A 25,001-nucleotide genomic window follows, 5' to 3' on the forward strand; every position below is an offset into this window, starting at 1 on the left:
CCGAGAACAAGCTTTGTCGAGAGCTTTTGTTTTGCATAATTTTCCTATTCTTCAAAAAGACCAATCATAAACAGGCACGTTTGCAGATGCAGACAGCTTCAGCAGGGAAGGTACTAATAACAGAGAATGTAGGCCTACTCAGCTCCAGGCCAGACTAGACTGTAGAGTAGGTCTACTCAGCTCCAGACCAGACTAATAGACTGTAGAGTAGGTCTACTCAGCTCCAGGCCAGCCTAATAGACTGTAGAGTAGGTCTACTCAGCTCCAGGCTAGACTAGACTGTAGAGTAGGTCTACTCAGCTCCAGACCAGACTAACAGACTGCAGAGTCGGTCTACTCAGCTTCAGGCCAGACTAGACTGTAGAGTAGGTCTACTCAGCTCCAGGCCAGACTAGACTGTAGAGTAGGTCTAAGCTCCAGGCCAGACTAATAGAGTGTAGAGTAGGTCTACTCAGCTCCAGGCCAGACTAATAGACTGTAGAGTAGGTCTACTCAGCTCCAGGCCAGACTTAAAGACTGTAGAATAGGTCTAAGCTCCAGGCCAGACTAATAAGAGTGTAGAGTAGGTCTATCAGCTCCAGACAAGACTAATACAAAATATCCCTTTACTGTATAAACCCCTGAACTAGGGATCCAGCTCTTTCAGCCATTCATACACACAGCTCTCCTCATGAAAACACATTCAATCCTGAAGTAAAAATACTCAAATAAATTTGCTCTCGCTGAGAATGTGTCTATGATTCCCCCCCACCCAAACAAATCACATGTAGTGAAACGCAATACATAATTTAGTGCAATTAGCAAGGGATTAATCACTTTCAAATACTACGTTGATTGTGAGAGTGCAGACACTACAATGCAGAATGACCAATCTTCAATAAAATCTATCAGTAATCTCTTCAATAAGACATAGACATACAGGTAACTAACTGTACCAGCATACTGTGGAGAGAAAGAACATGAAAAGCTTGACCCTGAACAATGGCGACACCTATTGGCTATGACAAGCTATATTCAGCTCAGTCTTCATTCAGTAAGACTGTGTTTAAGGCAGTCCAATTCCCACTAATTGGTCTTTTGACCAACCACAGAGTTATTGCAAAATACCAATTAGTGAGAAAGAAATATAGGATTTGGGCTGCCTGTCTAAACGCAGCCTAATAGACACAAATAAAACATAATATATATATATATTTTTTTTTTACAAATCTTGTTCAGAATCCTCTCTTTGTATTGCAGAACAGGATAAAGACTATGATCAGATGAACGGAACATTTCAAAAGTAAAACAGTGAATTTATAGCGAACACAATCCTCTTTGGTGGTGTCAGTTATGGAAGTGAATCCCTGGGAAGTCAGTGAATGTTTGACCCCAGATCGTTGTGAATCATAAAGCTGATTTTGAGAATGAATTCAAGAAGAACATATTTAAAACCCTGCTGTCAAGTCCCTTGTGGTTGTGCCGTTAAACCGTGAATGATTCCAGTCCATGAAGGACTGTAAACCACAAATTACTACAGATGCCCTACACAGTACATGGCATCTATCCAAACATCCTGATGAAAAGGTATACACAGAGTTCTAGATAGTTCAACACAAATACAGTGAGAAGATGTACCTAAACCCAGAGTTACTAGAAGTCAGTGACTTCTCAATTTGATCTTCAGCCATTTTTGTCCGACCCCCCCCCCCCACCATCTTCCCTGTAGCCTTCCCTCCTCTCTCTAACCCGTCCTTCTCTCCTCTCAACGGCAAATATTAACAAAGCATCTAAGAGTAGGATTGCTGATCCAGGATCAGGTCTCCCCTTTTTTTAGTCATTATGATTTAAGAAGGCAAAAATGATCCTAGATCAGCATTTCTGCTCTGAGACGCTTTGTGAATACGGGCCCTTGTCTCCAGACGTCACTGAGGTTCTCATACGGGTCTCCTGTCATCTGCAGGTATGAAGTAAGGGTTCTCATGGCCCTGCACCAGGTAGGAGTAGCGAGACTGGTTCTTCCCCTTGAACGTGTTCATGCTGTCTGAGGTCAGGTCATACGACCCGGTCTGAAACATTGACAGGCGGGAATGTCAGAGATCGTGCTAGACACACATGCACACACGCTGACACACACACAGACACATGCAGGCACACACACAAACACACATACATGAAATGGAGATGTCAAAACTGAGCATTCATGAACGCATATATGATGGACTATTAAAACCCAATAAGAGTTATTTTCCTCCTAAACCAAATGGTGGATCACATAAGGTAATGGAAGCTATTGACTGTTCTACCAAGCGTTCATGAAGTTTCGGTCTTTCCCATCACCAGGTCAAAGGACAGGGTAGGTTTAGTAAAACCATCAGCAGAGGCTATAGGCTTGATTAGTAAGGAGAGGGAAAGCAAAGCATTACTAGACTTAGGACCTTACCTTCTTCTCCCGTTTAGGCAGGATGTGGAATCCCTAAAGCAACACACCAGGAGTCAGGCAAGGAAGAGAGGGAGCACATATATGCTAACTAACTAGCAAACATAAACACTAGCAAACATTAACTCTCCACTACGACAAGTACAGTTATGGCACAAAAAAAGCAAATCAAATATCACATACGATTTTGGCGTGTAATATAGGAGTTAAATAACAAGGAGCACACAGCATTTAAGGAGACAAAATCTCAAAACTCCTTAAATATGTTACACAAGACAGAGAAGATCTTTGAGTTAGCCCATTAGGTTTCCAGAGGACAACAGCAGGGAGTGGGAAGCAGACAGGACAATTACAATTTGGGGCAATGTACAAGCCAGGAGGTTTATCTTGTTGTAAGTCTCCATATGGTCAAAAGAACACAGGCTTAATCACAAGTGACTCACCGCTCCGTTGGTGTGGGGCTTCATGTCGACCAGGGTGTGTGTGCTGCCCCCTTCGGTCATCTCCATGGGGGTTGAGGCCCAGTTGGTGCTGGCCCGGGGGATCGGGGTGATGCCCTGGGTGGTGGACCAGGGGCCCCGGAAGTCCTCCACAGGGTACGGGCTGCTGAACTCTGCTGAAGGCTTCTTCACTGACCGTGACCGGTACCTCCGAGACACACAGATAGGACAATGTAAATGCACAGTCCTCTATCGGTAAGTTTCTCTGATGATACACTCTGGTGAGAGAAATAACGGCAATATTTTGTAGGGTCGGTGTACAGCCATGGGTGCAGCTAAGACTTGACTGAGTAATGGTTAGAGGAGGGTGGTAGGCCTCTGATGAGGGGCAGTGTGAATGGAGGTTAGGGCTTGGCAGGAGAGGAGAGGAGAGGAGAGGAGAGGAGAGGAGAGGAGAGGAGAGGAGAGGAGAGGAGAGGAGAGGAGAGGAGAGGAGAGGAGAGGAGAGGAGAGGAGAGGAGAGGAGAGGAGAGGAGAGACGGGAGAGACGGGAGAGAAGGGAGAGAAGGGAGAGAAGGGAGAGGAGAGAAGGGAGAGGAGAGAAGGGAGAGGGGAGAAATGACAGGAGAGGAGAGAAGGGAGAGGACTGAGAGGAGAGGAGGGAGAGGAGAGAAGGGAGAGGACTGAGAGGAGAGGAGAGGAGAGGAGGGAGAGGAGAGAAGGGAGAGGGGAGAAAGGACAGGAGAGGAAAGAAGGGAGAGAACTGAGAGGAGAGGAGGGACAGGAGAGGAGAGAAGGGACAGGAGAGAAGGGACAGGACAGGAGAGGAGAGAAGGGACAGGAGAGGAGAGGAGAGAAGGGACAGGAGAGAAGGGACAGGACAGGAGAGGAGAGAAGGGACAGGAGAGAAGGGACAGGACAGGAGAGGAGAGAAGGGAGAGGACTGAGAGGAGAGGAGGGAGAGGAGAGAAGGGAGAGGACTGAGAGGAGAGGAGAGGAGAGGAGGGAGAGGAGAGAAGGGAGAGGGGAGAAAGGACAGGAGAGGAAAGAAGGGAGAGAACTGAGAGGAGAGGAGGGACAGGAGAGGAGAGAAGGGACAGGAGAGAAGGGACAGGACAGGAGAGGAGAGAAGGGACAGGAGAGGAGAGGAGAGAAGGGACAGGAGAGAAGGGACAGGACAGGAGAGGAGAGAAGGGACAGGAGAGAAGGGACAGGACAGGAGAGGAGAGAAGGGAGAGGACTGAGAGGAGAGGAGGGAGAGGAGAGAAGGGAGAGGACTGAGAGGAGAGGAGAGGAGAGGAGGGAGAGGAGAGAAGGGAGAGGGGAGAAAGGACAGGAGAGGAAAGAAGGGAGAGAACTGAGAGGAGAGGAGGGACAGGAGAGGAGAGAAGGGACAGGAGAGAAGGGACAGGAGAGGAGAGAAGGGACAGGAGAGAAGGGACAGGACAGGAGAGGAGAGAAGGGACAGGAGAGAAGGGACAGGACAGGAGAGGAGAGAAGGGACAGGAGAGAAGGGACAGGAGATGAGAGGAGGGGAGAGAAGAGAAGGGAGAGGAGTGGAGGAAGAGGAGGGTGTTATATTCTTACCAGCAGCAATATGCCAGCAAGGCCAGCAGCATGATGAGAAGGACTCCCCCCAGTACACAGGCGATGACCACCACTGCCAACAGAGCCGCTACACAGAGAGAGACACATGAACACACTTCAGATAACCGGGAAATACAAACACCACACTAACTTTTATCAAATCTCTGGACCCATTTGGTTAAGAAAGAGGAGCTTTAGTGCAACTTACAGTCAGTGCAGTTGAATCCAGCGTAGCCAAACGGGCATCTGGAATAGAACAAAAATAGCAAACATGATACACATTTCATATCTAACCACAATACATTGTCTTATGTGAAAGTAGTTCCTGGTGCAATTACACAGTAAGGGCACAAGGGGGCACCAGTTACTTGCAGCGATCTACAACGCTTTAATGCAATATCAAAAGGGGATCGCTGCCTGTCTCAACCAAACAAAAATATATTAAATTAAAATACTCACGGCACACATGTGTCTCCCTCTGACTTTTGACCACTGGGACAGGCTATGGAGAAAGAGGAAACATGGGTGAGAGACAGCCATTGAATTACATACGGAACCATGTGAATTATCGGATCTCTACGGAGACAGTGATGTCACAGTTTCACAGAGAGGAACTAACATGGGAACACTGTGATCTTCACAGCCACTCTGTGTATTGAAGCTCTGCTATCACAGAAGAGAACAGGTGAAGCTCACCAATGTTTGCTCAATACATTTGCACAATTAAGCCACTTAAAAAACATTTGCTTCTAAGAGAGGTTAATATATGTTGTAACATCAGTGCGTACAATTTTAGATTTGAGGAACAGGCTATACAGTATGTGTAGTTTAACATGGGGCTGCGGGGAGCAGGTTCATCTATGTTTGGTAGTTCTCCCCAACTCATAACTTCCCTGCTGGACGAAACTAATCCAGCCCCTGGCTCGGCAGATAGCCACCATGATTCTTCAACTGGTTTCCAGGGCAACGGCCCCTTTGCAGACGAATACATTAAAGAGATATATAGTGCCATTGGTCAGAGAGGAGAAATGTCTACACGGCACTTGACCCTCTCTCTCTCTCTCTGTCTCTATTCAATTTCAATTTCAATGTTCAATTCAACGGGCTTTATTGGCATGGGAAATGTATGTTAACATTGCCAAAGCAAGTGAACTAGATAATAAACAAAAGTGAAATAAACAATACAAATGTACAGTAAACATTACATTCACAAAAGTTCCAAAATAATTAAGATATTACAAATGCCATATTATGTGCAAATAGTTAAAGTAAAAAAAAGGGAACATAAATAAACATAAAAATGGGTTGTATTTACAATGGTGTTTGTTCTTCACTGGTTGCCCTTTTCTTGTGGCAACAGGTCACAAATCTTGCTGCTGTGATGGCACACTGTGGTATTTCACCCAGTACATATAGGAGTTTATCAACATTGGGTTTGTTTTTGAATTCATTGTGTATCTGTGTAATCTGAGGGAAATGTGTGTCTCTAATATGATCATACATTTGGCAGGAGGTTAGGAAGTGCAACTCAGTTTCCACCTCATTTTGTGGGCAGTGTGCACATATGTCTTCTCTTGAGACACCTTTTTCCAATGGCAAGGCTATGCTCACTGACTCTGTACATAGTCAAAGCTTTCCTTAATATTGGGTCAGTCACAGTGGTCAGGTATTCTGCCACGGTGTACTCTCTGTTTAGGGCCAAATAGCATTCTAGTTTGCTCAGTTTTTTTATTAATTCTTTCCAGTGTGTCAAGTAATTATCTTTTTGTTTTCTCATGAATTGTTTGGGTGTAATTGTGTTGCTGTCCTGGGGCTCTGTGGGGTGTGTTTGTTCTCTCTCTCTCTCTCTCTCTCTCTCTCTCTCTCTCTCTCTCTCTCTCTCTCTCTCTCTCTCTCTCTCTCTCTCTCTCTCTCTCTCTCTCTCTCTCTCTCTCTCTCTCTCTCTCTCTCTCTCTCTCTCTCTCTCTCTCTCTCTCTCTCTCTCTCTCTCTCTCTCTCTCTCTCTCTCTCTCTCTCTCTCTCTCTCTCTCTCTCTCTCTCTCTCTCTCTCTCAATTCAATTCGGCTTTATTTGCCAAACATGTTAACATTGCCAAAGCAAGTGAACTAGATAATAAATAAAAGTGAAATAAACAATAAAAATGTCTATCTCTCTATTTCTCTCTCTCTCACACACACAGAAGTATTTAAATGAACGCAAATGCATTCTTTTGACGGTAACATTCCCATTTTCCTCACACTGAAGCTAAGCCAAGTGTACTTGACCTTGCTCTGAGTCTGTCTGAGTCTCCTTTCATCTTTTCTCTCTAGCAAATGGAATGTATTCAGCAGCTCCATTATACAGTCGCTAAGCTGTTATCGTGTGTCTTGTGTAACATTTCAATCCACTCAGTACGTACAACCACAAAGACTACGAAAGCAGATAATCACCGACTCCTATCTTGAATTACCTTTCAATGAGCATAAAACCATTAGAGACAGGTCTGTACTCACCTGTGCAGCTTTGGTTTGAGTAGAAGCTGTTGATGTAGCCAGCCTTACAGGAGCATCTGGTCACTCCATCTTCTTTGTACTCGCACGTAGTAGAGCGGACATCACACGGTAGGGGGGACTGATCACATAGGTCAGTGGCTGGGAAAAGGATAGGGACACACCAGTCAGGATAGGGACACACCAGTCAGGATAGGGACACACCAGTCAGGATAGGGACACACCAGTCAGGCCAGGGACACACCAGTCAGGATAGGGACACACCAGTCAGGATAGGGACACACCAGTCAGGCCAGGGACACACCAGTCAGGCCAGGGACACACCAGTCAGGATAGGGACACACCAGTCAGGATAGGGACACACCAGTCAGGATAGGGACACACCAGTCAGGATAGGGACACACCAGTCAGGATAGGGACACACCAGTCAGGATAGGGACACACCAGTCAGGATAGGGACACACCAGTCAGGATAGGGACACACCAGTCAGGCCAGGGACACACCAGTCAGGCCAGGGACACACCAGTCAGGATAGGGACACACCAGTCAGGATAGGGACACACCAGTCAGGCCAGGGACACACCAGTCAGGCCAGGGACACACCAGTCAGGATAGGGACACACCAGTCAGGATAGGGACACACCAGTCAGGATAGGGACACACCAGTCAGGATAGGGACACTTTGTAACGGTACTCCATGTTTTATGGGACTTTTTAATAGCTACAGAGTAGGAGAATGTCAGTATTTTTGTCTACTGTTGTTTGACATGACATTCTCCTCTGGTATAATAAAGTACCAATCCATCTACTATTTTCTATGAATTGAAAGTATGGTTAAAGCTCTCAGGTAGTAAGAATCACCCTGCTGGTCACTCCTTCTACACAGGTTGAAGGCGTAATACACAGTACCCACCGGTAAATGTAGCTCTTTCCAGTATAGTCCCACAGGTCGTCCCACAGGCTCGTATGGCTTTCTCTATAGCGCCATTGGTCGAAGTCTGGGTGGCACTGGAGCCTAGTTTAAACACATTGTTGACGGTCGCTATCACACTGCCTTGCCTGTAGGGTCACAAAGACCATACATAATCACCTTTACAACCAGCTGATAAAATGTATGGTCAAACCAATGTCCTGGTCATCACAACAAATCCCACTGGGCGCACACTGGTTGAATCAACGTTGTTTCCACGTTATCTCAATGAAAGTACGTCTGTGCCTAGTGGGATATACATTGGATAACAACCATTCTTGACAATGTAGCGTAGAGAATCTTACCTCAGCAGCACAACATCAGTTTGGTAGTATCCAGACTCATTTCCCAAGGCTCTTCTCAGCTAAAAATAAGATAAGAGAGGATTATTGTCCCACTCTGTAGCTCTGAGAGGGCAATACACTGTAATTACTGGGCTTTGTGACTCAGGGACCTACTGCCTCTGAGATCCTGGCTGCTGTTTGCTGAAATATCACTGATGACCGATTGCTCATTTCATCCTGAAATGCTCGGTTGAGATGCAGGTCTCCAGAGAACACTTGGGCTGAACATGAAGGGGAAAAAAAGGAGTCGTCATCAATATTAATATTTTCATCCTCATCATCCCCACCGCCATCATCAGCATCATCCTCAGCATCAGTACCATCATTGTCTTCATTATAACACCGACAACTAGCACTAACCTTGTACACAGCGGCCCTCTAAGAGGAAGGTCCCAGACACACACTGGCAGGTGCCATTGAGACAGATGCTATCATACGGACAGGGAGTGGAGGGACACACTATGGAGATGGGTGGAGGCAGGGATGTGGTAGCAGTGATGGCTGACTCTGGCTGGGTGGTGATTCCACCGGTAGGGGAGGTGGAGGTGTGGAAAGGAGGAAGTGGGCTCTCACTAGTTTTGCTAGTTGGTTGTCCAGGGGTTTCTGTGGTAAAAAAAAAAAACAAGGAAAGAAGACAAAACAAAGGTGAAATTAGAAAGGAAGTTTCAACATTGATTAACATCTCACAGTGAAGATAATATCTTTGTTTTTAATCAGTTCGCTGCATTATATTTAGTCCTCCTTCAGCCGTAACACAGACACAATCATGTTTACAACATATGACATGGACAATTCCATTTCAAAGCATACCTCCTGTAGGTGTGATGGTGGGTGAGGGGGCAGGGGTGGTGGTGGAGGTGTCTACGGGGACCTCAGTGCTGCTGCCTGGGGTTTGGGTTGAGCCTGGAGAGGGTGGGCTGGAGGCAGAGCTGGAGGTGGGGGGCAAAGCTGGAGTGTCAGCTGTGGTTGTAGAATTGGTGGTCCCCTCTGCTCCAGTGGTTTTGTCTGTATGAGGGCTCCCTGTAATGGTAGCTGTGGGGGTTGAGGACGTGGCGCCATCAGTCACAGGGAGAGCGGTATCAGGGCCCTTTGTGGTGGGGACCTGGGAGCCCTCTGTATTGCTGGTGGTCGAGGTAGAGGGCGAGGTACTATGTGATACTGGGAGAGAGGTATCAGGGCCCTTTGTGGTGGGGACCTGGGAGCCCTCTGTATTGCTGGTGGTCGAGGTAGAGGGCGAGGTACTATGTGATACTGGGAGAGAGGTATCAGGGCCCTTTGTAGTGGAGGGGGGGCGTGTTGAAGACAGGGTACTACCCTCAGTTACTGGGAGAGAGGTATCAGGGCCCTTTGTAGTGGAGGAGGGGCGTGTTGAAGACAGGGTACTACCCTCAGTTACTGGGAGAGAGGTATCAGTGCCCTTTGTAGTGGAGGAGGGGTGTGTTGAAGACAGGGTACTACCCTCAGTTACTGGGAGAGAGGTATCAGTGCCCTTTGTAGTGGAGGAGGGGCGTGTTGAAGACAGGGTACTACCCTCAGTTACTGGGAGAGCGGTCTGACCAGTTGGTGGGATGGTGGACTTTGTGATCCCTGTACCTGTGGTCTCACTGTCTTTGGTACCTGTATCTGTGGTAGCTGTATTGATAGCTGTTGTTTCATGTGTGCCTGGCTCTTTGGTACTGCTGGTTGGGACAATGGAGGAGGAGGAGGAGGAGGTTCCGGCATGTTCCGTGGTAGACGGAGAGACCCCTCTGCTAAGGGCAGGTGTGGTGGTGGGTGTTGTCATGCCACTGTCTGTAGATTGACTGTCTTTTTCCGTCGCCTCAGGGGACGTGACAGTGTACGCCGAGGTCTTGTGGGAGGAAGTCCTCTCTGCTGTGCTGACCAACGAGATAGTTCTTGTTTCTGTCGCGGTGGTGCCGACTGCTCCCGTAGACTCCGTCGTATCAGAAGCTGAGGTCAGGTCTGTCGTAGTAGAGACCTCTTTCATTTTAGAGACGGCTGCTGTTGTGGGTGAGGTGCCATCAGTGCTACGGAGGACAGTTGAGGGGTCTTGGGTGGTGGTGGTGGTGGAGCTGGGTTCAGTGGAGACTGGGGTCTTTGTTGATAAGAGGGTGGTGGATCTATCTCCTGGGGTCAGGGATGTATCTGTGGGCCCAGGACTGCCATGTGTTCCAGGAGTCTGAGTGTTGGACTCTGCCCCTAAAGAAAAAGACAACACTACAAAACATGCAGTAAGTCATGAGCTCAGCTTCATGTGCCCCATACACACTCTGCAAAACACCCCAAACCTGCAATACCGAAACAGACCTGCTATGTTAAGGTCAAAGGTTAGGGAATCAAAGCCTGTGGTCTTAACCAGAAGTCTTAAACCTTGGCCAGTTACTCCTCTGGTGTTCATGTTCCCCCCTATAATCAGGGATGACGGAGACTGATGAGTGAATTTAACTACCGGGTAGAAACAAAATATCTGAGGTGTTTGGGCCCTCCAGAAAATAAACGGAATAGCTCTGATTGACAGCATGCGTTCCAATACCACTTGGGCTATCTGCAAAAGCACTGGAATCTCAACACCAAAAGTGTTCAGTGTTGGAGCTTAGCGATGAAAAGTCATTGCGGCATTTGCTTCAGCTTTAGCTGAGCTCACCATTCCAGTTGTGTCACAGAGACGTACAAAGGTGCATCACGTCACAAGCGTGACAAAAGACAAGTGCACGATCGTCCGTCTACTGACATACCGCAAATGCCACTCACTGCATCACGTAATGTCAGTGTTGTGTCTAGCCAAGTGTATCACCAGTCTCTTCAAAGAGGACTCGGCGTCATATTGATCTTAGCGTGTTGTGGTGATGCCAGTCCACGGTGCTGTTAAACCCAATCTGCTCTGGTCTCTTTGTGTTTGGCAGCTTCACAGCAGCTTGAGGAGCGGCACACCCAGCAGGAGGCCTTTGATAGAATGCTGCCTCGGCCTGTTTACCCCGAGCCGCGGAGCTGGGTCCTCATCTGTATGCGTTGGCTGAATATGTTCAACCTTTTCTATTTCCTCCTCCAGCTAGAGCAGAGAGGGAACACACGCACTACAGGGGCCCCGTCCCAAATGGCACCCTATTCCCTACATAGTGCACTACTTTTGGCTCTGGTCAATATAGGGTGCCATTGGGATGCGACTTAGGCAGATGGCCGATGGCAAACCCTGTGTTGCTCCTACCATACCAGGCAGCAGAGATGCAGGAGGAAGTAGGAGGGAAACAAAGACTAATATCTGATTCTGTGTGTGATTCAATTATTTTCCAGGAACACACAGTACACGCCAGAGTGTACATTGCCTCGTGTGACCTAATGGCTTTGTCGCTTGGTAACCAAAACCCATTTATAGATGAAAAATTAACAAAGAGCAAACACACACCTGTCAAGGCCGAACTTAATGGCCATCCGTATTTGAGATAGAGAAAACACTTGTATCCATACAGACTCTTTCACCACACACACACACACACACACACACACACACACACACACACACACACACATATATGGTATGAGGGAGTGGATTGAACAAATACAGAGCTATCTGATAGGATGGGTGGTGGACTGAGAGAAAGACTTTTATGATCACAGCTGACGTGATAGAGATTATATTGGTTATGATGACAACAAGGCGAGGTGACTGAAACCAGAAAACGTCTCCCGAAACTAGAACAGTGATGGGCCAATGACACAAAAACACAGATGCAGTTAAAAGTACTGGATCAATCTGTTAGTCGCTCGTGTAGATTAAGAATGAAAGAAGATAACTAAAACCCTCGAGGCTGACTCCAAGAGATTAAACCCAACAAAGACTAATGAGAAAACACTAGATTTAATGATCCCCTTTTATTCACAGTGCAAGACACAAGAAGTCAACAGTATGTTCTTATAATGAGATTTCTGACAGTTATGCCCATCCCTCTATCTTTATATGATGATATGAAGACATAGCTATGAGTAAGAGTCTTCCCTCTTCATACTGTACATTCTGGGTGTATCACCACAGTGTGTCACAGTAGACTTTTATCTCTTGGTAACCAAATTAAAACATTCTGCCCATTGGTTAGATTCCTCCGCATAGATTTGCCAGCGGGCCTTGGCGATGCAGACATGCCTGACAGAATGTGTTGTCTTCAGACCAGCGTCTTAGCAAAAACCGGATAAATACACAATAACGAAGCCTAGCAATGTGGTTGCTAACTAAAACCTGGAAACCTAATCTATGGTCCATTGTACTGGAGAAGAAAAAAAACACACAGATTACAAACATAAGAAATCTCCCTGGCATCCTGAACTAAAAGCAGGCTGAGCATAGATCATCCAGTGTGATCCTAGACAAGGCAGGCCAATGGACTGCCTATCTAAAATTACCAATGCCAAGTGAAAACATTTACAGTAGTGTAATGTGTAAATAGATGTTAAAGCAGATGGTGGTGACAGAAATCAGGCCCTGCCCCACAACACAACTACTGGGAAGTCAAAGCCTAATTTAGCATCTACATACAGTAGGCAGTAGCCCACTACTTCCTGCTATTCTCCATCCAACACACAGACCTTTCCCTCCGTCAGGCCCATTGGTAGCTCTGAGGCGACGGTTAAACGCCACTTGATTTTACATTTTACATTTACATTTTAGTCATTTAGCAGACGCTCTTATCCAGAGCGACTTACAGTAGTGAATGCATACATTTCATACATTTTTTTCTCCGTACTTTTACACCCTCTAAGTCAGCCTTTCTTAAAGTAGGGGTCGCGACCCAAAGTGGGAGGAATTGCAGGAAATTAGCTGTAAAACTGAAATGTTTTTCTCTCTGCCCCATTGCAAAATGAGCAGAATTGCATGAAATGTTTTAGAAAATTGCTAAATGTCCTCTCTGCCCCATGGCATGATTCGTAGAATTGCAGAAAACATGCTTTAAAACCATGAAATTGTCTCTACGCCCCATGGCAACATTTGAAATGACTGAACACGAAATGTCTAATTTGGGTTCCAGGCTGAAAAAGTTTAAGAACCCCTGTTCTAAGTCATGAGCTACAAACATCTGTTGTGAGAGGTGAGAACAGTTGATAACTATTGAGAACAGTTGAGAACAGTTGAAAACAATTGAGAACAGTTGAGAACAGTTGAGAACAGTTGAGAACAATTGAGAACAGTTGAGAACAGTTGAGAATAGACTGGATGTCAAATCAACAACAAACCGATATCAAAATGATACTGGATGTGAAATCAACAGACTATGCTCTATACAACACTTTCTAAAAACACCAATAGTAAATCTAGCCACATCCCCAATACTGCTGCCATGCAAACAGCCATACACTGGACACCATGATATCCAAGGCAACAGAGTGGAAACCGAGGGAGAGGTGAGAGTATCGGCTGGTTAAAGCAATGACAGAGTTATCTGATCACTTCTCTCTCAGCACTGCAACAATGACAAAACTGCAACACAATGGTGTGTGTGTGTGTGTGTGTGTCTGTGTGTGTGTGTGTGTGTGTGTGTGTTGTGTGTGTGTTTGTGGTTGTGCGTGCGTGTTTGTGATGACCTTTCCACAGTTCCCCCCTCTCATTCAAATGCTTCCGTCCTGGAAAAGTTTAACCTTGCTTGAAAACAATCACTGACGTCTCATTTAGATCCACATCAGACAGACTGGCTTGGATCACAGAGCCGGCTCTCTACGGCTGGAGTCATTCTGCTATATCCTGACACATTTTGTGCATGACGTGGGTATACCATATACCATGAGAGTGTGGCCATGTTGGAAAATTGAAGATCCCTTCCCAGACAGGTCGACATGAACATGAGTTGACATAGCTACTGCGGAGCCTTGACTTCGTCATAAAATACCCCCTGCCTACCTGTCACTGGACTCAGGAGGAAGCTCCGGACCTCAGGCACAATTCCCCAGGCAAGAATATCACGCCTGACACACGCTCACACGCACACACACACACACACACACACACACAGAGGCTATCCTGTGTCTTACAAAGTCATCTGAGGATTGTGTCCCTCAGTACAATACTTCCACCACGGCTGATTCAGAGGGTTTACAGTAATAGTCACATGTACAGGGTTGCAGGTGTGATTGCAGGGTTCAGTGAAAATGTTAGGCTTCGAGCTCCAACATGCAGGACTAAATGAAATAAAATAATGAAAATGGTCATGAAAAAGCAGAGTAGAAATAGCATTATATACATAAATGACAACTGAGCTACAGCCTTCCCTGTAGCTCAGTTGGTAGAGCATGGTGTTTGCAACGCCAGGGTTGTGGGTTCGATTCCCAGCACAGGGGAAGAAAAAAAAAATAATGTATGAAATGAAATGTATGTATTCACTACTGTAAGTCGCTCTGGATAAGAGCGTCTGCTAAATGACTAAAATGTAAATGAGAAAAGACATGTCCATCGGTGGAGAGGCAGAGTACAGACTGTTGAAGGGGTGGGGTGGAATGACCACAGAGGGAGAAGCATGACCATAGAGGGGGACCAAGTGAAATAAAAAACAATAACAATTGTACTCAAAAAGTCATAATATACATATTCGCAACATCTCTGTATATTATTACTTCCGTATACATGTCATCATAGTTGCTGTGGTTTCATAAGCAACATAAAACTAAACTGGTGAGGAATTAAACAACTCGCAAGGGGACGTTTTGTGTGGGTTGGGACTATCCCTGCTATCAGAAGGGGTCTGGTGGGAGGAGCTACAGGAGGACGGGCTCGTTGTAATAGCTGGAATGGAATAAATGGAACGATATCAAATACATCAAACATATGGAGACCGCATGTTAGACTCTGTTCCAGTAATTCCATTCCAGCCATTACAACGAGCCCATCCTCCTATAGCTCCTCCCACCAGCCTCCTCTGACTGCTATTTCCTTTAAAGTTCCACATTCTTTTATTTTATTATTATTTGTATTATTTTTTTTTTACATTCTTAAACATCAGGACTGGCACGTAGTTCAACTACCGCTCATTTGAATCTTTATCTTCACTAACGTATTACCAGGAACTAATGTTGAACAAAGCATATCAAACCATAAGAGACACTGTATAGGTAGGGTGCAGTACAGTATAGTGTAGATTATGTAAACGGTATATTGCAGGACAGTCAGAAGCCCTCTTTTAGGTATTAACCTAGAGTTACAGTCAGATAATCTCAGGAAGACACAATGAGATAATGGGGTTAAATCAGACCACCCAGGGGTCAAAGGACACCTATAGAACTTCACCATAGGGAACCACACACTCAGGAAGAGCTCATATTTTTTGTAGTGTATTGAGACATGTGAAATGCACTGCAAATAAAACTTGACTTACAACATAGACAAAAATGGTCCAGTTTGGGTTGGACCAGATTCACATCAAGTCACTGCAACAGTGTATACATTAGTGTCATACAGTGTCACTCCCAGGGTCATACTGCACGTCACACACACAGTGAAGTAAACATCGACAGCCTCACAAACAGATATAATTAAATATGGTCACAGTCTGTCACCCAGCCACACCCACACCCTCACCCTCCCCTTCCCACACAGGAAGAAAAGGGAACAGCATCGAGCGGAGGCTGAAGGACTCGCACGCCACCGCTAAGCAGTGTGGGAGTGTGTCCGTTGCCAGGAGACATCTGTTACCAGCTGTCAAAGTTCTGATGGCCACACTACAAATCAATGAGGGAGAGAGACAAAGGGACAGAGAGAGAGAAGGGGGGAGAGAGAGAGTGGGGGAGAGAGGAGAGAGAGAAAGAGGGACAGAGAGAGAGAGAGACAGACAGAGCGAGAGACTCCACGCCGATGACGCTCGTCTGTCATCCCAGCACCACACTTTACAGGCTTTCTTTTCATGTGGCACAATGGTACTCCTGTGAACTGCCCCTTTATGAACTCAACCAACTGCCAGATAAACAATTACCTGGCTACCTGTTTCCCCCTCAGCCCCAACCCCCACAGACTCTACTCAATAATGTACTTCAAGACAACATGTGTCCCAAATTGCATCCTATCCCCTACATAGTGCACTACTACAAATTACACCCTATTCCCTACATAGTGCACTCCCTGCATAGTGCCTCAGGGGCCCTGGTCAAAAGTAGTGCACTACAAAGGGATTAAGGGTGTCATTTGGAGTCTGCAGATGACAGTGCTCGGGGAGGGAAGAAAGGGTTTAAATAGACAGGAGGAGTCATGACGGTTCTGGAAACCTGCCTCCAGTAGACACTTTCAGTCACTTGGAGTTTCCACGGAAACATGCCCAGCTTACGGGTGGGGATTAGGGAAGAGCGTTCCTGAAATAGTTCTTATCACATCTACCAGCACTGTGAGAAACACAGACCTGATTACGGAATGCTCACAGAAAAACGGAGAAAGAGAAAGAAAGAAAGAAAGAGAGAGAGAGATCGAGAGAGAGAGAGAGAGAGAGAGAGAGAAAGACAAAGAGAGAAAGAAATATGGGCCATCGGGTTAGTGACTGACCCCACAGAGACTGATAAGGAAAGGATTTTGTAATTAGCGCCATCACAGTAATGTGACGTCCCTTCAGAGTTGATTACTGTCGTCTAGTCTGTCTGTCCATGCTGTTCACTGTTTACAAATGCAATACTAATAGGAATAACAGTTACTAACAGCGCTCACAAATGACATATCAAACACTCTGAAACCATAGGGGGTGTACTAGCATGTATGACATCTCAGTACATAACAACACATGTAACTAACAACATGTACATGACATAGGACTAGTAATGTAGGATTTCAGTCCATGCTAATTAGAAGTCCCAGATACAGGCCTCAGAGCCGGCTAATGAGGTGGACATTTCTAACATACTCCTTTATGACCTGGTGGAGCAATGCTTGTAGGGGCTCTGTAGGGAATGTTCCCCTTCTTACATCAAACACACACACACACACACACAGTAGTAGCAAGCAGGTCAGTTTCCTTCAGCTTCCCCTAAGGTAGTGAGTCTATCTGTTCTTTGGGCACTGTCCATTTCTCTGTTACCACGGCTGCCACATCAAAGCAGGGCAGCTGACGCCAGTTCACCAGAGGTGACTCTATCTCACGGAAATGAGGAGGAGCTTTCATGTTCACCTCTTACAGACCAGCCACTGCCATATCCCTGTGTCTGCCTCTCTCTCTCTCTCTCTCTCTCTCTCTCTCTCTCTCTCTCTCTCTCTCTCTCTCTCTCTCTCTCTCTCTCTCTCTCTCTCTCTCTCTCTCTCTCTCTCTCTCTCTCTCCCCCCTCGGATATGGCGATATAAACCTTCTATTGAACCGTCATGTTCCTTCGTCCTTCTGCTTAGTCTGGTGTTTGTGAAGCAACTTTGGGTCCTTGAAAAGCGCTACATAAATACCATGCAATATTATTATTAAGGTTGCTGATGCCGCAAGTCTCTCTGTGACAAAGATTCCTCACATAGTAATACACGCTGCTCGGGGGAACAGATTCCTAATTAGTCTAATCAAGCTGAACATGTCCATGGTCAATGGAAGGAATGAGAATGGTCCTATCTCCCTGCATTCATCCAATATCATGACGGTGAAGTCTACTGTGCATAGTTGCTCGTGGGAAAGTCACTTGTGACAGAGTATACCGCATCTTACACTCTTCAAATCAACAGGACAATAGACATGTGCATTGTCATAACTGGGTAAAGCAGGTAGCCTGGCGGGTAGGAGCGTTGGGCCAGTAACCGAAAGGTTGCAGGATTGAATCCCCGAGCTGACAAGGTAAAAATCTGTCGTTCTACCCCTGAGCAGAACGCGCTGTTCCCCGGGTGCAAACAATGTGGATGTCGATTAAGGCAGCCCTCCGCACCTCTCTGATTCAGAGGGGTTGGGTTAAATGAGAAGACACATTTCAGTTGAATGCATTCAGTTGTACTGGTATTCCCTTTCCCTAAAGGTCTTGCATTATTTGTCTGTGAGATTACATCTAGGGAATCAACAGGTTTCCTAATTCCCGAAAGACAATTTCACACTGTTCTCAAATCAAAGTTTATTTGTCGCGTACACATATTAGCAGATGCTAAAGCAGGTGCAGCTAAATGCTTTTGTTTCTAGGTCCAACAGTGCAGTAAATGTCTAACAGTACAATACTAATACAGAATTATAAAGTGGGGATTTCGAGCCCTGAATGCTGATTGGCTGACAGCCGTGGTATATCAGACCGTATATCACGGGTATGACAAAACATGTATTTTTACTGCTCTAATTACGTTGGTAACCAGTTTATAATTGTAATAAGGCACCTCGGGGGTTTGTGGTATATGGCCAATATAACACGGCTAAGGACTGTATTCAGGCACTCCGCGATGCGTCGTGCGTATGAACAGCCCTGAGCCGCGGTATATTGGCCATATACCACACCTCCTAGGGCCTTATTGCTTAAAGAACCCCCCCCCCCAAAAAAAAGAAGAAACAAGAGATTAAGGAATATCAGAACAAGCAATGTCAGAGTCTGGGATATACACGGGTTACGAGACGAGCAGAGGCTTGACTTTTGTTTCAGACAGGGCGTGTTTGAGATTGCTCAATTTGTTCACAATGCCTGGAGGAGAAGGAGAAATGTCCTGTTTGGCTAGATGGTAGCTGTACTGGCCATCGTCTGCCTGGGGTAGGGCCTGCCTGACACACACACACACACACACACACACACACACACACACACACACACACACACACACACACACACACACACACACACACACACACACACACACACACACACTGACAGAAGAAAGGCAGTCACACAGCTAGAGGGTCTTGTACTGATTTGTCAACACCGGGCCCCACAGCAGGACTCATCACTATGGGTGGCACGGAAGGACACACAGAGCACAGCACTACTTTCTCTATTAGGGAAAGATCAGAAGGTTTAAGTTGCAGTCATTGTTTATTCTCTTGTCTTTTTCTTCATCGTTACCTCAGTTGATTTATTTACATGCTTATCTCCCTTGGTCTCTCTCTAACAGTGACCTCTCTACCTTCAGGTTGACCCGTGCCTTGCCCTAGTTGTAAGACTTAAGGGGAGGTGAGTTGTGTGTGTCTACGTTCCCCTCCCTATATCCTATATCAGCACAGAGGGCTCGTCCAGCCTTGACTATCTGTAAGTAACAGATGGTTCCCTAGTGCAGCTAGCGCTCCACGCTCACTGGGCCTCTGCTCTGAGCACATATCATATCCTATTAAAGCTCGGCCAGCACATGCTTTCCAATTACAGAGAGAGATTTACAGCCCCTAATCCAACTCAGCGAGAGGGAGGAAAGAGGAGTGGAGAGAGGTGATAAGATGAAAGACAAGATGAAAGAAAGAAAGAAAGAAAGAAAGAAAGAAAGAAAGAAAGAAAGAAAGAAAGAAAGAAAGAAAGAAAGAAAGAAAGAAAGAAAGAAAGAAAGAAAGAAAGAAAGAAAGAAAGAAAGAAGCAAGAGTGTCTATGAAAAGGGGAGTGCAGGCAGCAAGAGAAAGAGAGAGAGAGAGAGATTGTGGGTAAAGGCTGGGCGGTATAGTGAGGAGAAAGGAGACACTACCAAACCCATGTCACACTCACCGTACCCTATTTACCCTGACCTCGGCATAGTGATCACTCGTTGATATCTGGGCTTCATCACACTTAAAAGGGAGGACTGATGAATGTGTGTGTGTGTCGCTCTGTCCACCCCATCCATTACCTCCTGTATAGACCCTGCATGCTCTGCACATATAATGACTAACCACCAAACTATGAAGCTGCTGACATGAAGAATGTATGTGGTCAGCGAGGAAAGAGACAGGATTAAGAAGGGGAGGAGAAGAGACACTGAACATGCTCTTTCTTATCGGGGACACACACGCTGGACGATGGCGTCCATGGCGCCAGACTCAGGGGAAGTGGTGATCGACCCTCAGGAGGTCCTTCATATGTATCTTTTTACTGCTGCCTGCCTGCCTCACACACACACACACACACACACACACACACACACACACACACACACACACACACACTCAGTCATGCTTCTCATACAAGCCTCCTTAAGTTCAGAGCCAAGCTCTCTCCCGGAGTTACAGAGTCCTTAAACACAATGACAAGTGATCAAACTATAAAAACAGTCTGCAGGAACCAGGGGACCAGCAAGGACTCAGCCACATGACAGTGGCTCCTCTCAGGCCTCTGATGGTAACCTTTGACCTTAAATATGGCCTTCCCTATAGGGCAGGGATAGGCAACTTTGATGGGGGTGAGGGCCACAAAAAATCTGAACTCATCATGAGGCACTAGCCTTTTGGGGGCCCTAAGCGATTTTGCCATGGGGCGGAGAGAAGATATTACAATGTTCTAACAAGTTTCATTCAATTGTACTCATTTTGCAAAGGAACGGTGAAACAAATGAGCAGTTTTACAGCTTATTTCCTGCAATTCTGCACATTTTGCCATAGGGGGAGAGAAATGTTTGCTGTTTTTTAATATGATATCTGAGTAAGAGTGACTAACAAAATCAATTGGGGTCCCCTGGTTGGAAATTGGACCATGATACTACAGTTAAGAAAGCTGGATGCTAGACTAATTTACAAATCTAATTTATTTTGCTGACATTGGCTATTTGAGTGACTGTCAGTGACAGACATAACATAAGAGAAAAACTGCTGATGCACAACCAAATTTTGAAATTGCACCTTGTGTATTCTACTATTTTAACTCGCAACAGTACATTGAGAACCTGACTCAGGTCCTAAAAAATGTAATAATAATTGATCCGTGGGCCAACAAAAGCGGGCACGCGGGCCGCCAGTTGCCCATCCCTGCTATAGTTGGCAACGTGATGAAGCAACCCCAGAGCAGCCCTAATTAAGAGACTGCGACCAATAGAATCAACTTCCGCATAGGGCAGCAGGGCTAAGCAGCAGCATGGCTGAGCCTATAGGCTCATTAAGACTCCACAGTACACTTCACCAGTGTTGCAGGCTAAAAGAGTATAGAAGAGAGAGTACAGAAAGAGCTAAACTTCTTTGAATGGTTAAGATGTGTGTCACAACCAGCCAGAGAGCAGTGGAACCAATGACTCAGTCTTCAGTAAGTCTTGGCTTCTATTTGGAGAGTTTTGGGGAACCCCCTGCAAGAGTCTAAGATAGCCACTAGTTTTGAAGTATTAGTACTGTACATATGAAAAGAGATCTATCAGAGCCTTCTTAAATAATGGTTTCTTACCTTACATAATAATGGATAGAAAAACACTTACATTATATATACAAAAGTATGATGACACCCCTTCAAATTAGTTGATTCGGCTATTTCAGCCACACCCGTTGATGACAGGTGTATAAAATCGAGCACACAGCCATGCAATCTTCATAGGCAAACATTGGCAGTTGAATGGCCTTACTGAAGAGCTCAGTGACTTTCAACGTGGCACCGTCATAGGATGCCACCTTTCCAACAAATCAGTTAGTCACATTTCTGCCCTGCTAGAGCTCCCCGGTCAACTGAAAGTGCTGTTATTGTGAAGTGGAAACATCTAGGAGCAACCCACGCATGAGCCGCGAAGTGGTAGACCACACAAGCTCACAGAACGGGACTGCCGAGTGCTAAAGCGCATAGCGCGTAACAATTGTTTGTCCTCATTTGCAACACTCACAACCGAGTTCGAAACTGTCGAGATCAGTGTGAAAGTACTTGACTGGCCTGCACAGAACCCTGACCTCAACCCCATCGAACACCTTTGGGCTGAATTGGCACACCGACTGCGAGCCAGGACCTAATTGGCCAACATCAGTGTCCAACCTCACTAATGCTCTTGTGGCTGAATGGAAGCAAGTCCCCGCAGCAATGTTCCAACATCTAGTGGAAAGCCTTCCCAGAAGAGTGCCGGCTGTTACAGCAGCAAAGGGGGGACCAACTCCATATTAATGCCCATGACTTTGGAATGAGATGTTTGACAAACAGGTGTCCACATACTTTTTGTCATGTAGTGTATTTGAAAATGTAGCTTAAGTGGATCTAGGGTAGGCTAGTGATGGTAAATATAGCCTAGTTTGAGTCTATACACGGCGTTACTATCCATTTGGCAGCTTTAATGTTATTACATCGTTATTCCAGTGACATTGCAAACTTACGGGAACAAAAATATAAACACAGCCTATTGCAATGTTTAGGCAAGAATGGGCAACGTTTGGAGATTGATTTAAATACCCTACAGTGCTCTGCATTTTCCGTGTATATCCTACACGAAATGGCACCTGCCTTGAGATGTGAATTTTGAACAATATTCCCCCGAATGATCCATGCGTAAATGGGCGTTTAAACAAGACATTATTCTATAAAACATTTAAATCAAGCTTACCTGTGACAACAATCCATAGGAGGATGAAAAGTTGATGACAAAATAATGTCATGCTCACTCTGTGTATAACGGTTCGTCCGAGTTCAGATAATCAAGAAGAACAACAAGGTTTGTGCCCGGTAACGGTCTTGCTGGAGACGCAGTAACTTATTCCCTTCGTGCCTGACAGTGTCTGCCACAGGTGGGTCTCTCTTTGAGCCCGTTTAGAGGTCTCAGCAGTATTAAACGCTTAGTCCCTCCTCGTGGGGCGGGCCCTGCCGCCTCCCTCCAACAAGCTCGGTCACTGACAGTCCTGAGTGTCCTCTCGCCACAGGCGGGAAAGTAGATAAGGCGAGTGCGCCCAAGACCTAGGCCTGTGGTATTTTTGGCATTGTCTGATGGTGATTAATATATTAATGCTTTTATATTACGGGATTTTAACTATTCGACCAACACTCACATTTGGCCAGTGTTGGCAAGTAAAACTTCGATGACGACAAATTGTATGATGACTAATGTCCCCATCCGAAGGAAACGGTTTGATAAATTGAAGCCTGCTACATTTTTCATACAGGACTTGTTTATACAAATGGGCAATTAAGCTTTAATACATACAAAATTGCCTTTATGTCTTTAAGAGCTCTAACTGTAGGATAATGTTCCCGTTGGGGGGATTTTATGGCTGTATCTGATCAGATAACATGTCCATCACAACACGTGGCATTTGTTTGCGTCTCGCAATATCAACCCAACTTATCAACATAAATACGGTTCCTGGACCATGACATTTATAACTATGGTTTCAAATAGATGTGAATGATCCGTTTAGGCTAAATGTTGAGGCATTGTAATAGCCTACTGAAAGGTCACTACACAAAAGGTGCTATCTAGAACCTAAAAGGGCTGAATAATAATTTTTGGTTCCAGGGAGAACCCTTATGGTTACAGGTAGAACCGTTTTGAGTTCCATGTAGAACCCTTTCCACAGAGGGTTCTACATGGAACACAAACGGGTTCTACCTGGAATCAAAAAGGGTTCGCCTATGTGGACAGCCGAAGAACCGTTTTGGAGCTCTTTTTTTCTGAGTGTACCTAACCTTTTCTCTAATTGAATCAAATTAGCCCGAGCTGTTGTTGCTCTGCAGGTTTTATTGATCTGAAGACGTCAGACATTTGACAGCACAAAAACTGTCTCAAAGGGTAATGTATTCATTAATACGCACATATTTGATTTCGACACCAAACGTTCAGTTGCATTAAGTGGTTGTCTCTTATCGTCAGATATTTGAGGAGTGCCAAGGATAACATACCTGTAGGCTAGCCTATGCAGTGTCCCCACTAGATAAACAGATACATCTTGCTTAATTAATGAAAGTCACTCGATGATAGGTATATCTGTCTGATAATGTCATTTTAATCGTTCCTTAGAGTTAAGTGATTATTACAAGTGAATTGTGTCAAGGCTGTGGGTAACTGGTGAAAGGAGTCAGGCGCAGGAGAGCTGAGATGCGTGGACAAGGTATTTAATACAAGATAACACCAGTATAAACACAATATTACGGTGCGGGAAAAAATACCAGTACCACGAAATAAACGGGCGTAATAACAAAACCCGGCAACAAAATACCAGCCGTCAGTAACAGCCTGAACAATAGAACAAACACGCACACAAACATGGGGGAAACCAGAGGGTTAAATAATGAACATGTAATGGGGGAATTGAAACCAGGTGTGTAGAAAACAAAGACAAAACAAATGGAAAAAAATGAAAAGTGGATCGGCGATGGCTCGAAGGCCGGTGACGTCGACCGCCGAGCGCCGCTCGAACAAAGAGGGACCGACTCCGGCGGAAGTCGTGACAAATTGATTGGATTGAATTGAATTGAATGGATTTGATTGTTTGCGCTGGTGTTAGACAAAATAATCTCCAATCCATTGCCTAATCTCCAATCAAAATCACCAATTGGGCCATTTATACGCAGGCCTAGGCTAGCCTGCGCAAAAATCATATCCAGTCGACTAGTTTTTAAAAACCTCTCAAATTCAACATAAAGCTTGTGTTGTGTCTTATAAGGAGTTGCACCCTGGTCTCATAGACTAGACGTCAGCTGGGTTTAGGTGGCTTAGGCTTTACATTGAGTCAAATCGTGGGCACCGTCCGAGTGAACAAGAGACATCGGCGTGGCATGCCATGGTGCACTTGACTGGCGGGCCTTGGGGTAATTACGCATGCTTAGATATTCAAACTGATAAAGCAATATTGTGCAACACTCTTTGGTGTTTCTCTGACAGTCAGAGCCGGCCAGTATTATCACCGCGCGCATGTAAAGCAGCAATGGAATTCAGTCACTTGGGTGACCTGGCAGAGGTCATGGTTGGTATGAGGTAAACGCATCCAGGTTAATGATACTTCGTGCGTGGA

General features: G+C 45.6%; 1 protein-coding gene across 4 annotated transcripts; it reads right to left on the reverse strand.

The window, feature by feature from the left end:
* Positions 1–1,690: 1,690 nt before the first annotated feature.
* LOC106600798 (flocculation protein FLO11) lies at positions 1,691–22,790 on the reverse strand. Of its 4 annotated transcripts, XM_045715005.1 has the most exons (14): positions 22,601–22,790; positions 9,596–10,467; positions 9,061–9,430; positions 8,611–8,853; positions 8,365–8,471; positions 8,212–8,270; positions 7,850–7,995; positions 6,939–7,076; positions 4,906–4,948; positions 4,655–4,692; positions 4,447–4,534; positions 2,863–3,067; positions 2,423–2,455; positions 1,691–2,048 (listed from the first exon to the last, which is right to left on the reverse strand). In XM_045715005.1, the coding sequence occupies exons 1-14, from the start codon at positions 22,650–22,652 to the stop codon at positions 1,917–1,919; spliced, it is 2,526 nt and encodes an 841-aa protein (XP_045570961.1). In that variant the 5' UTR covers positions 22,653–22,790; the 3' UTR covers positions 1,691–1,916. The 4 variants fall into 4 exon arrangements, with proteins under 4 accessions (XP_045570961.1, XP_014047951.2, XP_014047950.2 ...); XM_014192476.2 differs by having other exon boundaries at positions 9,061–10,449; XM_014192475.2 differs by having other exon boundaries at positions 9,061–10,467.
* Positions 22,791–25,001: the final 2,211 nt, after the last annotated feature.

The sequence above is a fragment of the Salmo salar genome, chromosome ssa03, assembly GCF_905237065.1.
Source record: "Salmo salar chromosome ssa03, Ssal_v3.1, whole genome shotgun sequence".
Lineage (NCBI taxonomy): Eukaryota > Metazoa > Chordata > Actinopteri > Salmoniformes > Salmonidae > Salmo > Salmo salar.

What these genes read in the sequence shown, in the direction of transcription:
- LOC106600798 (XM_014192475.2), bottom strand. Translation starts at nt 22,652, where the DNA reads ATGACATTATTTTGTCATCAACTTTTCATCCTCCTATGGATTGTTGTC. An exon ending in CACCATCACACCTACAGGAG is followed by an intron (nt 8,854 to 9,060) that starts GTATGCTTTGAA and finishes TTTTTACCACAG; the next exon opens with AAACCCCTGGACAACCAACT. An exon ending in CTCAAACCAAAGCTGCACAG is followed by an intron (nt 4,949 to 6,938) that starts GTGAGTACAGAC and finishes CTTTCTCCATAG; the next exon opens with CCTGTCCCAGTGGTCAAAAG.